The sequence below is a fragment of the Thermobia domestica genome, chromosome 4 (genome assembly GCF_964235325.1).
Source record: "Thermobia domestica chromosome 4, izTheDome1.hap1.1, whole genome shotgun sequence".
Lineage (NCBI taxonomy): Eukaryota > Metazoa > Arthropoda > Insecta > Zygentoma > Lepismatidae > Thermobia > Thermobia domestica.
In genome coordinates, this window is record NC_137457.1 from 207,462,910 (window position 1) to 207,481,650 (window position 18,741).

The 18,741-nt window shown below is 39.1% G+C and overlaps 1 protein-coding gene across 5 annotated transcripts in view; it reads left to right on the forward strand.

The window, feature by feature from the left end:
• Positions 1–18,741, forward strand: part of LOC145683431 (uncharacterized) — a 479,291-nt gene that overhangs the window by 246,228 nt on the left and 214,322 nt on the right. For 4 of the 5 annotated variants that reach the window (XM_081754766.1, XM_081754764.1, XM_081754762.1 and 1 more), the window contains exon 6: positions 961–1,233. The exons of the other annotated variant lie outside the window; for it this stretch is intronic. In XM_081754766.1, the coding sequence (XP_081610892.1) occupies positions 961–1,233 (273 nt within the window). The remainder of the gene's footprint in view (positions 1–960; positions 1,234–18,741) is intronic. 5 annotated transcript variants of the gene reach the window in all.

Here is an 18,741-nt window from a genome sequence, read left to right on the forward strand (position 1 = left end):
GTATTACCACAATCTATTTTAAACATTTTTTCTGAAAGTCATATTTAATTAATTAAGTTCTCATTCAAGTAAATGACAGCCTCTCCCTGTCTAATAATTTTTAAAGACAAATTATTAGGGAATTACTACCAAGAGAAGTTTTCCTAAGCTAGCTTTGAAATAAATTATCTCATAGTCAAGACCAAACTTTCTTCTCATCTAGAATGATATACATCCAAGATAATTCAAGAAAATTATTTGTCACACTAAACAATTAAAATATATTGTGTAGCTTAACGTCCCATATTTATCCACTGAGCTAGTGAAGACGGTCATTATGAGACGGATGATAATGGTGAAATGAAGGAAGTGGGACCTATCATGTGAGCTCCGAGAAAACCCACACACATATTGTTTGTCTACCACAAAGCTTACTTGTTGAGAAGTGGACCGAACCAGGAATTATATGCACAAGGAGCGAACGCTCTTCCACTTTTCATTAAGCTTTCTAACTCCAATTTTCTATTTCCACCTCTGTTCGGAACTACTAGACTAATCAGGAACACGAACAAAGTTAGAGTTCTACCTATGGTATTACTAATGGGCTCAATCCGCTTCTAGTTTTTACCTCACGGTCGTCAGTCTAATGCCTCAGACCGCTCGCTTACACTCACCGGGTCTCACAAGACATCTCGACCCGCAATTAAAAGAAAAGGAGTAGGGTATTATTATAATTTCTTATACACTGCTCCAGTTTTAAAGTTTGGTTAATTTCATTGGGTGTAGGGTAGTTGAATGTGACAAAATAGTAATGTAAGATACTAGATTAAGGTTACATTTCAGTCTCTTCAATATTTTAAAATGAAATTAGTACATAACTACATACAAACAGAAGATAGATGTTTATATGAAGTATAACTTAAGCGTTAATTTACGAAATTGACCGTAAGAGCATTATCAAATATACTTATTCATTTTCAGAAAACATTCTTAACCCAACGTTCAAAAAGAAACCACGTATGAGGACTTCACCGACGTTATCAGACGAGAAAGAGAATCCATTGTCCAATACTTTATCATTACAATCAGGAAACAAGGAGAACAAAACAATATCATCCGCACTTTTAAACAATAAAACGAAAGTTCAGGAAGAAAACAAAAATATTACACGAGATAAACTGAATCAAAGTGAAAAGAGCAGCACTTCAAATAACATTAATTCATCACCCATGGAAAAAAAGAAATCATCTCAAAGTAAGAGAAATTATGTTTATTGAGAACTATGTATCTTATACAGTTTAGATCTCCTTTTAGTAAAATCGAATCTAAAGGTAATTATTGGCCACAAGAATTTCGTTTAAGCAATAACTTCGGAATAAATTTACTAATTTAAGAAGAGATTTCCTTGTTTAATTGTCGGATAAACAATTATTCACACTCGAAGTTTATTCAAAAGTTATTATTAAAGTGTCATGATTGGAAAACAGATTTGGTTCTGATGTTATCTTTTTTCTAGAATTGATAAACTTCTACTTATTGTTTGTTTATGTAATTGACTTACGCTTATTAATGTAAGGTAAATCTATTTTCATTTCCTATCAGACTACAGCCATTGATTGAAGTTTATGATGTTTTCTTCTATGTGGAAATTATGTGAATTTATGTAAGATACTGCAAGTCAAGTAGTACTAGAATGGATTAGTCAATTCCAAAATTACTTACAGAAGAACATAGCAACTTTAGTTTGTTGCATTTCGGGACGTTTGGTTAAGCACATCAATTAAAATGAATAGCCTGAAATAACATTCTAGGAACTGTCTGTGTGGAAATCAGTGTGTTGCACTCCATTTAATTACCACTACTTCAAGAAACGCGTAGACTAGTTTCTCAATTTTAAAGTAACAATAATAAAAAAATTTTAATTAAGTCGTTCAGTTGATCCCTAGACATCTATTTTTCAGCAAACATATGGCTTGCTCGGATGCCAAGTGGTGTATCTACAAAAGAAGGTTTTTTTTTTTTTTTTTTTTTTTTAAGGAGAGAACTTTAGAATTAGTTACTTCATGGAAAGTTCATGTTTCTTTTATGGTTCTAACCAAAAACATAAAGTTTATTTCCTAATGTTGATCACGGATAACATTATCTTCATGTGATTTACATGAGAAGTTAAACAGCAACGTTTCCTACAAAATTTCAGTTTTAGAGTTATGCCACTTGGCATCTATATGAAATTAGTTCTGGTGACAGTATTCATCTCATAAACCTCAGCATTTGTAACCAATATTTCGACAGGAGGTCTTAGTATATGTAACTTGAATAGAAGTAATCAAGGTCTAACCTCCAGAGTTTTAATTTATGTATATATTAGTATTTACGCGAGTGTTCGAAACTTACGAATGAGGTGGATAAAGTAACATGAAACATTTAAATGAATGGAAGCCCGGCACCACGTTCCCAGAAATCTCCACACGTGGACATGAATCAAAACATTGCATGGTGTAACGTGAGCCCGACAGTAGCCTCGAATGCATCTGTGCCATCTACACGAAACAGTTGAATCAATCAGAGAGCCCTTAAGGAGTGTGTGATGCAGTTACTTACAACATGTTCCAGAGAAATCATTTAGATCACTTCATAGGGTGAACAATCATAACTGGAAGAAGGATGAAGTGTGACGAGGTAACTATTCCCTACAGAATTGTTTCATATGAGTAGGTTCTGAACCTCAGACAATGTTGCGCAAAGGAGAGATGTAGGCCAACCACGGTTAGCTGTAACAGTAGCAGATGACAGCTACAATATGTAATAGGAAGATGGAACCGACGTCAAGCAGCAGGTACAAATACAAACGTATTTGAAAGGAGTACAAGGCACCCGATCTCAATCATTAAATTGGCAACTGGAATGCGTGGTGTGTCCTCGCTGTCGGCGGTACAGTTTGCGGTGGAGCCAAGAATATCATGGTTTCACCGAGAAGGAGTATTTTCCAGATGAGAGGAGATTCAGTATGAATATTGATTCTGGACGTAAACTTACCTGGAGACTCATAAAAAGACGAAATGAACCTTAGAGCGTGATCGTTTGAATGGTTAAGGGTGTTTTGTTTATTTAGTAGTTAGATTTCTGGGCTTTCGGCATCTATGGCCATTTGGCCCATCACGTTTGAGGAATGACGTTTCTCGGCGAGCAAACTATCTGGGAAAAGTGAAGGAGGAAAGGATTGGGGAAGGAAGGAAGCTGCCTGGGACCTAAAAGTTAGGTACCAGCCCGACATATAAATGATGTGAATGAGAAAAACTCAGGAGACCCTCATTCAGGGTGGCTGGGCTGAAAAAGCAATTCGCATTTTTTTCCACCGAGTACCCCCACCGGGAATCAAATACGGAACATATGTAATAGGATCTAAAAGGATACATGTTACCTTGTCACGGCCTCATTGAGGTAGGTGGAACACGTATGTGAACTTTATAGTTCGTTCCTACGGAGATAAGTCTCACGACATTCTTCTGAAATGGACAACTGGGTCGTGCGCTCCTTAGGTCCGGGAGATAAGAATACGTGATACCACAGCATGTAAAAGAAGAGAAGTTGCTCTCTCCACTGGAATGTATTTAACGCCTTACTGGAGGGCTGTGAATGGTCCTCAAGTAAGTGTGCGATGTGTCTGTCTTTATAAATTCTGAACTATTTCAAATTCGAATTTGAAGATGTCTCACCATAACTAAATGTCGCCCTGAACTTTGAAATGACCCTTTGAAATTTTCTTTAAAACCCTTTAGGTGATACTGGTAATATGTCTAACCATCAATTACCACCCACTCTTCTATAAGTTCTCGCTCCATGACTGAATGAATAGTGGTTACTTAAATAATCACACAATTCTTTTTCAACAGCGAATATAATACTTATTATCCAGGCAAAATAGTACGTTATAAAACCATGGTCTGACACTAAGAAACTAATTTCAACCTGATATTTGTGTTGGGACTTACGGGGAATTTAGCCATTTAAACGGTTAAGTAGTACAAAAAGCTACGAAAATAATACAGAATTCTGAGCTAGTTATAATTTAAGATAGCAAAACAACGAAATGGTTCCCGAAATTTTAAAATAGTCTTCCTACGCTTATTTCAATGCTACTAATATTTTTCTTGGTAGTGAAGAAAGACTACAAAATTCTGGTCTGCTTAAATTTCGAATTTGAAGATATCTATCCACAACTAAATGGACGCCAAACTTTAAAAAGGCCAAATGCGTTTATTTAAATGTTACCAATATTTTCTTGGTACTACAAGAGAGGTATAAAAGGAGTACTAAATTCTGGGCTACTTACAATTCGAGTTTGAAGCTTTAGCGCTACAGGTGATCGAAGTCGTCAAAAATTTTAAACGCTCTTCCTTCGTTTATTTGAATGGTACAAAATTGTTTTAGTACAAAATTCTAAGGTAGTGTAGATTCGAATTTGAAGATATACTACAGGTGATAGAGGTGGCCCAAATTTTGTTTCTGTTCTACTTTGTTAATTGAGCTGAGCGAAGCGAAGCTCTTATACTCGGGTTAGCCGTTTGGTTGTCCGCGAACTCCTCCTAGACCGTTTGGCCGATCTCAACCAAACTTAGCACGCTGATAGAATATGTCGTGCTGAGTGAGAACATAGGTCGAAATCAAAAATCCGATGTACCATCGAGGAATAATCACCGAAAAACGCTTCCTCCTAGACCGTTTGGCCGATCTCAACCAAGCTTAGCACGCTGATAGAGTATGACGTGCTGAGTGAGAACATAGGTTGAAATCAAAAATCCGATGTACCATCGAGGAATAATCACCGAAAAACGCTTCCTCCTAGACCGTTTGGCCGATCTCAACCAAACTTAGCACGCTGATAGAGTATGTCGTGCTGAGTGACAACATAGGTCGAAATCAAAAATCCGATGTACCATCGAGGAATAATCACCGAAAAACGCTTCCTCCTAGACCGTTTGGCCGATCTCAACCAAACTTAGCACGCTGATAGAGTATGTCGTGCTGAGTGACAACATAGGTCGAAATCAAAAATCCGATGTACCATCGAGGAATAATCACCGAAAAACGCTTCCTGATTACGTAGTTTAAGCTCGCTCAGCTCATTTCATTGCAATCGGGTATATCCATTGCATTCCTAGTTTGAATGGTACATCTTTCTTGGTAGTACAAAAAGGTACAAAAATATTGCAAATTCTGCACTAGTTAAGTTTATGAGTTGAAAATCTTACGCTGCTACTCAATGGATTCGAATTTTAGCTTAATTGAATTACAATCCAAATAAAAGATCATGGGATATTATTCAGTGCAGTTGAGAGATTTACAACGTTTATGCATTCATATGAATCATATCGCTGCAGTGGAAAGCTTCAATAACAAAAAATGTTTTGCTATGATGCTTTATATGACCTTACTTGGAAACAACGAGAAAGTAAAGTTCGCATCTCAGGCATTTAATATCAACTTTATTGGACTCTTTTGCATGCTTTTCAATTCAATGCTGCAATATTTGTTTAGCTCTTTGATTTCGGTACTGTTTTTAAAAAGTAGTATCAAAAGCTCACACCAATACGTAAATCGCAATAGTCACAACAATAAATAAATCACAATAATAATTATAATATTATAACACTACACAATTGTGTCATTTGAGGATTTGCTTGTTGGGAGGGCAAGACTCTCCCATACATGCAGAGGTTCACCTTTTTCATTAGTATATTTAACTGTAACTAATTATTCACACATTGAACATGTAACGATACTTAACACATACAAATATTTCAAATTGACGTCCTGAATTGAAAAATATTTCAAATATACAAAAATGTTAGGTATATACAGATTTTCAACATTGGTATATTTCACATAGTCTCAAGTTTAGGGAGGGACAACAAGAAACAGAATTTAATTAGTAAAAAAAACAAAAAAATGACTTTCGGACAAAAACTTTAAACATTACACCGTTTTTTATCTTGAAATAAAATACTCCTGTGCACTTGAGATGTTTTCCAATTCAAGTATTCAACCTTCTCAGTAAGAATTTTACAAATCCCTTATATATACTAGCAAACCAGGTTTAATGGTGGAATCAAGAGAAGAAATAACGACGTTCGCGACCAAAACGACGTTCGCGCGGACAGCGATGCTTTCTCAACCGCTGCTCGCAGCGCACTGGGCCAAGTTCCGCTTGAAAGAGGAAGATCCCGCGCACATTTTTCCCCACCCCTCACATTTTTCTAACGCCAGGGAGCCGCGCGGCGGGAAAAGTTCCGGTACTTTTCAATCACACCCTGTACCCCATAGATTACTTTTATGGCAGGAAAATTGTTTTATTAATTTTTGTAAAAAATACTAGGGAAACGACATTTACAAAACAGAGAGTCGGAGGCTTTAGAAAATATAATTTCAAGTATTTACAAAGTTACTGATAAAATGTAAGTGCCGAAAGCAGTCCAAATTTAAATAATGCAGAAAAAAATTGTAAATGATACATTGAGTAATCCTAGACCGTGTAACATGGGTTCCTGTCACCACAGCATAGCACGTTCTAAGGTTGCGGGGTGATTAGAAGGCCTCTAGATATCGAGGTTAGCTGCAAATATACTGAATAAGCAGTCCCGGACAAACGACAAGGGGTTGTTCTCCAGCTTGGGGGTTTAGCGTAAGGCTAACAACCTCATCTTGTAAAAAAAGGCACTTGTTCAGAAGGATTCACAGACTCGTCGGACCAGGACTGATAACTTGGCACAACCTCTGCAAAGTAAAGTAAGCATGAGATTTGAAACATGTAATATAAAAACTCTTTATAGGGCAGCGCATTAAAATACATAATGAGTGATTTAGCGAAATATAGGATGGATCTACGAAGTTAGAAGGAAAGGAAAAGAAATCAAGTCCAATCTACGGGGAAAAAAATAAAATTACCAACCAAAATGGTATTTCGTTAACAAACGAATACTATAAACAAATAAAGGGTTGAATTTGTCAATGACGGACTTTATTTTAATATTCATAGGGTTGGTTGTTTAATATTAATGTCAAACAGAAGGTGAGAATCTATCTATTAAAATGCTACAGTACCAATTAAGAGCGATTTTTTTTAGAGGGTAGTGGTTGGAGCTAACACTTTATTTCTGCATACGGAAGTATGAGAGCATCTTATTATGAGTGGAACAATCTTTATTTGTTTTTGGTAATTGGAATAAGCATTAGTTGTGTACAATCTGCCAGTAGAGGGTTTCGCCCTCTCTCTTGGCCTGCGGTTTGAGATCATCAATTATTCTTTATTCATATTATGGTCGGTCAAGGAGCTGTGAAACAAATATTTATTTTAGTCATTAACAAAATCAAAATACAAAGATTATATCAAAATAAAAGATTAATTTTATATATCAATATCATAAACAAAGCGAAATATGCAAACAAAAGGTTATTAAACAAAACAATATTAAACAAAACAATATTAAACAAAGTATGAAACTAGAAACGAAGGTGCGAGTGCAGAAAAATAACGTAAGTGCAAAAAAGTGATAAGAGAAGTAGAGCAGAATAAAGTTTTGTGAAATGTATAGAAGGTGTTGAAACAAATTATAGTACAAATTTATGACATATGAATAGTGATGAGTGAGGTGCTCTGGACGTCACAACACAGTAGATGGATGTTAGAACAGACAAATGCATATTAATCTTCTGTCCTGGGGCGGCTCAGGACTGATGAAAGACATATGGATAGCCCTTATTATGGGGCGTTTACACTTAGTCGATTTGCGTTCGATTCAGTTGAATTTACGTCACTTTCAACTTAATCGACCGTGTAAACGGGATTTCAACTTAATCGCTTGTTGATCGAAGGTGACTAGTCGACTGGCAACTGAATTGAAAGACGTTCTATTTTCTGTGTTTGAAATAATTGAACACATCCATCGATCTGATTCGGCCTAGTTGCTTAGATTTAGTGGCAAATGCAGCGAGTCGATTTAGTCGTGCGACTAAATCGACCAAGTGTAAACGCCCCATTAGTGGTGTGGAGAAACAGTGCTATGATGGGAAAAGATGAGGAATGTGCTGCTGGATAAGTTGGTGATGAAAGAATGCTGTGTGATGATGATCTGCTGGAATATTGCAGAGATATATTGTAACCAGAACGCTGAGTGGTGTATAACAGTATTTATATGTGGATTCTTGCTGTTAGTCTGTAAATATTTTATCAAGAAATATATCCTTACGATCCTGGAGATTCTTGGCTATAAATTTCTCACGCAAGTTGGCAATGTGGTGAACGAGCGGAGGAAAGTCAATTTTATCATATAGGTCAGTATTGTGATAAGGAAGTTTGATCCGATATGCTAAACGAATGGCGTGTCGCTCTAGGATCTCAAGTCTGTTGTAGATTTTTTGTAAGGCTGAACACCAAGCTACGTGACCAAAAGTAAGGGCACTCCTCATGAATGCTTTGTAGGTGTTAAGTAGTAATTTAGAGTTCAGTCCCCAGTTCTGACCAACAAGGCGACGAAGAAGTTGTAATCTGCTTTTAGCCTTCGTAACAATTTTTTGTAACTGAGGTGTCCATCGCAACTTATCATCGAAGATGATACCTAAGTACGTAACAGTTTTAGAAGGGTGAAGAAGGGGATCGCCTACTCGTATCTGTAACAAATTTGGATTACGCCTAACTTTACTACGACACTTTGTTGGTAGAATAACTAGTGTCTGAGTTTGGTCTTCGTTTACTGATAATCGCCATTTACGACACCATTGCAGAAAAGCTGTAATCGTAGTCTGCAAATGTATGTTAATATGTTGTATTGTTTTGCCTAGTGTTAGAAAGGCAGTATCGTCAGCATATTGGAACAGATAAGTATTCGGCGCTGGAGATGGCAAATCTGAAGCATACAAGATGTACAAAAGAGGCGATAAGCTAGACCCTTGCGGTACTCCCGTGTGTGGAAATACTGGATGCGATAGAGAGTTATTGACGCTGACATAGGCAATACGGTTAAGTATGAACGAATAAATAACTCTGAGATATGAGAGAAGAAGATTCAATTTAAGCAGTTTATAAAATAATCCGTAGTGCCAAATCCGATCGAATGCCTTTTCAAGGTCCAGCAGTATGAGACGAGACGGAAGAGATTTATTGTAGTGGTTGGTTATGATAGTGGTTAGGCGAAGTAACTGATCATTTATACTGTAATAGGGTCTAAATCCAGCCTGATGAAGTGGTAAAAGTTGATGATCAGTGATATAGGGGTGTAAACGTAAGACCAGTATTTTATCAAAGACTTTCCCAAGTGTAGACGTTAGCTGGATTGGACGATATGATTGCACAGAATGTGCTGGTTTGTTCGGTTTCAAAAACATACAGACTTTGGATACCTTCCAATCGGAAGGATAGTAACCTGTTCGAAGTATAAATGTATATATTGCAGCCAGAAAAATGAAAAAGTTGGTCGAACATTCTTTCAGAAGTCTGTACGATATTTGGTCAAAGCCGGGGGCAGTGCTACGTTTCCGTTTAATGACGGATAGAATATCTCCAGAAGTGATTTCCTGAGTTAAAGGATTATTATTGTCTAACCTGTGATGGATGGAAGGCTGTAATAGCTGGTTTATTGTTTCTTCGGAAACTTTGGGACTGCTGCGGTGAATACAGGTAGGAGATGTAAAGACAGATTGGAGATGGCCGGCGAAAGCATCTGCTTTCTCATTGTCCGTATGTAAAGGTTGATCATTCTGTATAAGTGGATAACATGAATTTACTTTTTGCCCAGTTAGAAGGTGAAACTTTTTCCAATATTTCGTTGGATGTGACTCTGTGTTCAGTTGATTAGAGGTTTTGCTCCAGCTAATCCGTTTATGAGCAACAATATAATTATGCACCGTCCTTTGTCACCTACGAGCCTGCGTTAGGTACTCTGGGTTTCGTGTTTTTTCGTATTCTCGAAAATAATAGCGAGATTTGCGTACGAGAGCCAGATACTGAGGAGGTAACATTGGCTGATATGTTTTACCTCGATACTGAGGTATATGTTGGTCAGCGCTATTTCTTATAGCCTCTACAATGCTATGTACGGTACCTTCAAGCTCGGATTCAGTAGTAGGTGGTGCTAAAGGAGCAAGAGCGACATCTATATCAGAGCGATATTGATCCCAGTTCGCTTTGTCGTACAGCTTGATAGTTCTTAAAACTGGTTCAGATTGTTGTCTTTTATGGTTAACAATCACTTTTATTGGAAGGTGGTCGCTGCCAATACAATCAAGAATTTGTATGATGCATTTATCGACAATTGAAACAGTACTAATAACAACATCAGGTGTCGTCTGACTGCTTGGTCGCGTATGTCTAGGTAGTTGATAAACATGTCCATGCAAATTAAGTGATATATGATCGTAAAACTGTTCTTGATCCTGTGCAGAGCGACTATGAATATTGATGTCGGCTAATATTATGAGATGTCGAAATTGATTAAACAAGTAAGTGAAAAATGCAAGAGGAATGACGTGACCGGGACGAACGTAGATTGTAGCCACTGTTAGTGTAAGGTTTGGAAGGTAAACAGTTGTCACTAGGTGCTCTGGTAACTGATAATGCATTGCAATAGAGTGGTTTCTATGAGTGATTTTATTACGTATGCCGATTGCAGCGCCGCCTTGAGCTCTTGCATTGTGGTCTGGGTAATCACAGCGAATAAAGTTATACCGAGGAAAACGAATATATGTAGTTGGTTTGAGCGCTGTTTCATTCAGAAGAAAGATGTCTATATTCTCCTCAAGTAGTAATTGCTCAAACAGTATGCGATGTGACGGTAGGGAGCGAATGTTCATGAAAAGAAGTGCAAGAGCCATAATCACATAAAACATTATGAACTTAGACTGCGGTGTCTCTAGGTACAATGTGGAAATGAACATAGGGCCCAGAATATGTAGCATACAGATTAACTTGAAAGATAGGTGAGGCTGCTGCAATAACGTGATCCAGAATAAGTTGGCGTTGGAAAGGAAATATATTTTGAAGGATAAGCGTAATGTAACGGAGAAAGTTCTCAACAATTAATGGAGTTGTAATAGATTGTGACACTGGTACTGTTGAGTCTGTAGTCCGTAGTGGAACAGTCATCTCAGGATGTTCTGGATTTGCTGCTGGTTTAGCTTTACATTTATAGCTATAGGTCGGATGAGTGTCACTGGCACAAGTAGAACAGTGCGGGGCCTTTCCCGTATTTGGACAATCTTTAGTTTCGTGAGTGCCAGTACAATACCCGCATTCCGCAACATTTGGACATTTTGCAGTTACATGTTGATTATAAACTTGGCACCGCTCACATCGAATTGGCAGAGGGTGATTGGTACGAGGTGGTTCTACCCTGTGACGCTTTTTGTATATAAATGCGCCCTCTTGCAACAGAATATCAATGGCTGATTGAGAAGTGGTCAAAACTCGTACCATATATGTTGCACCGTTATTATTTTTAATTCGGATACATTTTGAAACGTCAATTCCCTCAGCTTTTAATTCTTCAAGCACTTCGTCATTTCCGGTAAGACACCTCGAATAACTACTGACATCATAGGAGTTCTAGGAGGTGGAGGATTTTGTTTGACTCTATCCGGCAGTTTAGATAATTGAGCAGCTTTGCCAAAAATTTCATAACTCGCCTTATTGCGAAGAGTTGTACCGAAATTTTCATCTTCAGACTTGATAATAACACCACCCCTGGTGAAAACAATCTGGTGAATGCTGGCTCGTGGTAGGCATTTCATGATTTGGTTAAATATATGACGATTATTACTGTATTTAGGATCGAAATTGGTTAGAAGAAATGAGTAAAGTTTCGGTCGAGCAAGTGTGGCTGCATATGACTGTTGGATAGCAACAGTGGACGTAGTAGGATTGGATGAGGTAGTCTGCATCGGTTCTGGATCATCTGGACGTTTGATAAAGGTAGGAGAACGAGAGCGAGATCTCTTCTCAACAGACTCTAAGCTACCCTCCGAGAGCTGTCGGCTACGCCTATTACTTCGGGGGTCTCGTTTGGCATCCACCACTGGTTTAGGTGTAGGTTTTTGAACTAATCCCGGTAGCTTATGCATGGTGCGATAAAGAATATGCACCGCATAAGGTAGGGTTTATACAGGTAACGAGCAGCAAGTTCGGATGAGTGATACGATCCACGGAGAGCAACAAAAGAGTTGGTCAGGATATGAATACCACAATTGACCTTCAAAAATCTAAGTATAACCCTCCAGAAGATGAGAATCTTCTGTCAAACTCCTAAGTAGAGTATCTGTACTGACCTCCCAAGTACGTCTACAATACTTGATCACTGTTTAGTACAGTAACTAACTACAAGAGGAGTTAGGTTCGAAGTATGAAAAAGAGCACGGTCACGGTAATTTTGGAGTTGTGAGTAGAGTATCGGGTCGAATCCCCTGACTCCATGAGTTAGATGGTATAAGAGATATATACAACAGGTGCAGGTGGTTGGGTGGGTAGTACTATTGCTTTGTTTGGTGTGATAGGCTACATCGGCAACTGTCGCAGAGTAGCTGATGATGACATCACTACGAACGCTAGGAAGATATTAAATGCGTGGCGTGCGATGGACATTTCGTAGAGTGAATTCGGTGCCGATGTTAGCTATTGCTGGATTAATGTGTCTGGGTAAAGTATGCCAGAACTTACTGTGGAGATGTCGTAGTAGTTCTCTAACAGTAGGGAGCTCTAAATCTTCCAGAATCTGTCTGTTTGGTGTATATCTGTCGTGACCAGTGATTATGCGACCAGCTCTAGTTTGCACACTTTCAAGTGTTTGAAGATAACTGTATGAAGCGTGTTGCCAGGCAGGGCATGCATATGAAAGAGTGGACAGGATTATCATCTTAAGTATGTGAACACGGACCCCATGAGAAAGTGAACTGCAGCGAAAGATGGGATATAATGCTGAGATTTTCCGTAAAGCTCTTTGCTTTATGTCACTGATGTGTGTAGCGAACGTTAGCCCACGGTCTAAAGTCACTCCCAAGTATTTGGCGTGGGTGGCGTGAGGAATGTGTGCGTTCTCATACATAAGATGTCGAGGGGCGCGGACGCGTCTTCTACTGTGGATGACAGCACAACGTTTGTCTGCATTTACTTTAATCCTCCAACGTCTTGGCCATTCTTGAAATCTTGTAAGTTGACGTTGCATATAGATGTAGCATTGCGCAAGGGAGCTACTGGTCGTGAAAAAGGCAGTATCATCGGCGTACGTTGCGAGAAAGCTATGTGGTAGTGTCGGAAGATCTGCTGTATACAGAGTATACAAAAGCGGTGAAAGTACAGCGCCCTGTGGAACACCTGCTTTGATAATCCTAGAGGAGGATTTGGCACCATCAACAGACACATGAAATTTTCTGCCAATGAGATAAGAACGAAGTAAATGCAGAAGACGATCCGGAAGACATTGGGTGTACAGTTTATATAATAGCCCTGCTAACCAGACTTTATCAAATGCTTTTGAGACATCCATATATACGCCAATGATGTGTTGTTTTCTATTGAAAGCTACAGTTAAATGATCTACTACGCGTACGAGTTGGGTAGTAGTGCTATGTTGTGCACGAAACCCAAACTGATGAGATGGTATGAGATCATTATCGAGTACATGCTGTCTCAGCCTCCAGAGTAACACACGTTCAAGTAATTTATTTAAGTGTGACAGAAGACTGATCGGCCTATAGTTTTCCGGGAGCAACGGATTTTTTCCAGGTTTGGGGATGGTGATGATACGTGCTTCCTTCCAGGTCTTTGGGAAATAGCATAGTTGAAGGATGGCATTGAATAAATAGATTAAGAAGATCAGTAATTTCCTTGTGGGTTGTTTTAGTATCTCAGTTCTAATCCCATCAGGCCCAAATGCTGTCCTTGCCGGCAGACGTTTGATATGTGTTTCTATTTCCCGAGGTGTTACTAAAGTGATATCATCTGTAGGGCTTTGTTTGCTTATGGTATATAATGTGGTTCGGATGTGCTGTTGGAAATAAGGATCAAGAATTGTTCTATTGGGCTGGAACTGTTCTTCCAAAGAGTCGGCGAAAATATCCGGTGGCGACTGAGGGTCTTGAGTCAGTCCTTGAGGTCCTTGAATGACTCTAGCCTTTGAAGCGCTTGTAGTGCGTTGGAATGACTTGGAGTACGTCCATTTTTTGCGATCATTTAGTGTGACATATCGAAAAGTGTCTTCCCAGTATTGTTGGTTTTCTCGCATAGTTAGCATCTTGAGCTTTGCACGCAGTTTGTTCCATAGCGTCTTATATGCTGGATGTAATGTGTGCTGCCATCGACGCCTAGCCCAGCGTTTTAGATGGATATACAGTTGTAGATGAAAACTGTCGCATTGACCAGTTTGGGTGGAAGAGATTTTGATGGTGGTGCTCGCTGCCTCTGCAGTGCGAAGTGCTAAGGTGACGTGAAAAAATGCTTGTTCGATGTCCTCAATGGTGGCTGGCCTATCTCGTAGATCGATCATATTGTTTAGTTCCTGTTTAAATACATCCCAATCAGTTTCTGTTGTTTTGATGAGAGGGATGGTATGTGCGAGGCTGCGGTGTGAAACGTGGAAAATGACAGGATCATGATCAGAGTCTAAATCCGAGATGACATAGGGATGTACAGTAAAGGATACATCTTTGTAAATAGCGACGTCAAGAACATCGGGTTGACCACCGAATTTTGGATGGTGAGTCGGGTCTCGTGGAGCACTGATAATGAAATTAGAAGTTAGAATATATTGGTGTAAGGCGTCTCCTGCGTTGTTAGGTTTAATTGAGTGCCATTCGCCATGCTTAGCACTAAGATCTCCAGCCAAGATGACTTTTGGTCCTAAGCTAGCTATGATATCAAAGTCTGTAGGCTCTAGTTGTGTGGCTGGGGACCTGTACCCAGTGACCAATATTAGTGGAACGCCTGGAGTTATTAGCTCATCTGCAAGGGCCTCCAAAGTAAGTAGGGGTGGTATTGGAATCAACCTAACTGGGAATGCGTTTTTAATTATTAGTAGCAATCCTCCTTTCTGCCTGTACACAATGATTCCCAGTGACCAATATTAGTGGAACGCCTGGAGTTATTAGCTCATCTGCAAGGGCCTCCAAAGTAAGTAGGGGTGGTATTGGAATCAACCTAACTGGGAATGCGTTTTTAATTATTAGTAGCAATTAGTGCTGTTGAATTTTTGTGACATTTGCGGTTTTCGGTTTTTGAGAAAACCGATTTTCTGAAAACCGAAAACCGCAAATGCGGTTTTCAAAACCGAAACCGCAAAAGCGGTTTTCAAAACCGAAACCGAAAAAGCGGTTTTCGAAACCGAAACCGCGAAAGCGGTTTTCAAAACCGAAACCGCAGATGCGGTTTTCAAAACCGAAACCGCAAAAGCGGTTTTCAAAACCGAAACCGCAAAAGCGGTTTTCGAAACCGAAACCGCGAAAGCGGTTTTCAAAACCGAAACCGCAGATGCGGTTTTCAAAACCGAAACCGCAAAAGCGGTTTTCAAAACCGAAACCGCAAATGCGGTTTTCCAAACTGAAACCGAAAAAGCTCTTTTCGAAAGCGAAAGCCGCCCGAAACCGTGTTTGCGGTTTTATAAAGGATTGTCCTTTTCAAAGCAGAAACAATGTTTGCTGTTTTTAATTACACTTTTTAACAATTGTGAAAGCATCTATCGATCGAGACAAATGTATTGATTTATATATGTGTTTTAACTTTTTTTATTTGCTCCAAGACTATTATGGTAATATGTGCAGCACAGTGCGAAAGGGATAATTCGATGGTTGTACAAGTCACAGCTAAATTAGGGTGACAAATAATGACGTTCGATCCTTAGCTTTTTTTTTTTTTTTTTTTTAGTTATTTCTTTGACGACACTTTCAATGTACCTTTCGGCTGCAGGGAAGCAAACCCGGTGGACCCCACCTGATTTTCATATATGTTGTAAATTAGACCACCAGGAACACGAATCTGAAGGAATTTTGACATTTCGAATGTCGGAACTCGAGATATTCGAACATAAATTGACCATTGAAGCAAACTGGACCCCACCTGATTTTTATATATTTTGTAAAGTAGACCACAAGGAACACGTATCTGAAGGAATTTTGACATTCCGAATTTCGGAACTCGAGATATTCGAACATCAAGTGAAAACGGAAGCAAACTAGACCCCAACTGATTTTTATATATTTTGTAAACTAAACCACGAGAAACACGAATCTGAAGGAATTTTGACATTCCGAATTTCGGAACTCGAGATTTTCTAACATAAAGTAACCAGGAAGCAAAAAGGACACTATTTGATTTTTATATATTTTGTAAACTGGACCAAAATTAGCAATTATCTGAACGAATTTTGACATTCCGATTTCCCGATCTCGAGATACTAGAACTTATACAGTAGTTTTATGCAATATGTATAAAAGTACGTAACGAAGAAAGTTCTGTCGCTTTTTGACCTATCACTTAGAGCATAGATATGTCACCAAAGACGTACCTGGAAGATCAAAAATAGTACCCATCAGTATCAATGACCTTCTGCCAACGTTCGGGATGGGCATGGATTCCTTCGCGGTAGAACTTGGTTTGCCGTGAAGCGAAGAAGGTATCAAGTGCATTTAGCACCTCTACTACGGAGTTGAACTGGAGTCCTCTAAAGTGAGTGTCCAAGGAAAGGAACAGGTGATAACCGGACGGTATAATGTCCGGACAGTATGGCGGATGCAATAGTGTTTCCCATTCAAGGTGTAGGATGGTGTTCCGGCTCATTCTAGCTATGTGGGGCATAGCGTTGTCCCGTAATGGGGGAACCCCTTAGCGATTGAGAAGTGTTGGCTCCAGGGTTTTGAGTTTTTCTTGAACACGGCTCAACTGCTGACAGTAGACAGTTGCATTGATGTTCTTCTCTGACCGCCCGGTAGCAGTTCCCGATGCACGATGTCGTGAGCAGTCCACCAAACACACAGGAGGACTTTCTGGAACCGGAAACAAATCATCTGGGACACATAGACCCAACTTGTAGTGCTTTCCAAATTGATGGAGGTGCTGGCGAATGGTTAGTGGAGGTGCTGGTCTGTTCGGCTCAATTGCTACCTGAAGATCCTCATTTTGTACATGTGTTGGTCTTCCGGCACGTGTGGTGCGTCTTTCGTGAGTGTTCCGTCGCCGTCCTTAAACTTTCTAAACCACCCTTGCACTGTCTGCGTAATCACGACACCCTCACCAAAACCCTGAGATATCTTCCGCCCCGCTACAGTGGCGTTTGATCCAAGTTGGAACTCGTACAGCATACACGCCCCTATGACGCTCTGTGGAGGTTCCATATTCACTCCGTCCTTACATACGTTTACGTTGTAACTGAACTTCCACAACCATGTAGAATGTCGGATATACCCACACCAACAACTGACCTTCGCCTTATCTCCATTCGCATTAAACTCACGGTATGAGGGTCAATTTTACACAGAATTACACAAAAAGCGACAGAACTTTCTTGGTTACCTTTATATATCTCTCAGGACATAATAAGTTTCGTATAGAGAATATTGTGTGTGTTTTTTTTTTCATATAACGTCTATATTAAACTTTAAGTTTTAATATCTCGAGTTCCGGAGGTCGGAATGTCAAAACGCCTTCAGATTTGTGTTCCTCGTGATCTAGTTTACAAAATATATAAAAATCAGGGGAGGTCCAATTTGCTTCCCTGCATCCTACTTTTCAAACGAAACCGTTTTCCAGAGTGTACATTTTGCTTCAAACTGAGTTCTGCCCTGGCTAAGAAACGTAAATTCGCTTCTATAAGAGTCTTTCAAGTTACACTTGAAAGTGTCGTTCGGCATTCTTGTAGCTTGTGAAGGTATGAATAATCCAAGTATGTTTGTTACATCATCTACAAACGAATACTCATTCGTATAGAACCTCCAATACATTACATAGAAAACACATGAACTATACAAAGAAAACCATTGTGCATTAGAGCAGATCTCTTATTAGCAAATGATTCTGCACACGCGCACTGCTCAGATAGCCCAGAGCTTGAGCCTGAGCGCGAATCCAAATTTAACTCAATCGCGATTGAGATTGTCAAAGGCGTAGCGGTTTACGTTGAATATACCATACCAACACTTTATCAACTAAGTCCTCTTAGATTTTTCTCCAATCCCAAAAAGCGGGTGGTTTTTCGTGATTAAGATATGTTTAAGCGGGGGACGAATATATAACCTGAAAATCGGGTGGTACCCGCTAAAATAGGGTAATAAGCCAACACTCAATAGAAATAAGGTATATCCCTATTTAAGATCATTACACATGCAACTCATGAAATTCAATTTGAAATATCATCCACTTAGACTGACATCTTTTATATTATTATTACTCTTTCCCCATATTTTTAAAAATAGTACTGCCACTCTTTCTTTTGTTAACAAAAAGGCACCACCTCCCTTTCTTAATATAAAGAAAGAGAAAAGAAAGAAAGAAAATCTCTATCGCAATACACAATTTTATTGTTCATTTGTTGCTACTCCGATAAATGTGAATGTTGTGGTTTTGCATGTGTCGACTGGCTTCTTATCGCAAGTCCCAGACACCTGCAATAGTTTATACTAGACGGAAACACCGATCATATTTTATTCTGTATCTTTTTACTTCCCAATAACGATAGCCGTGCCTCTTTGAGAAATTGCAACTTTTTTTTTTTTTATTCTGCCAATTGTAAA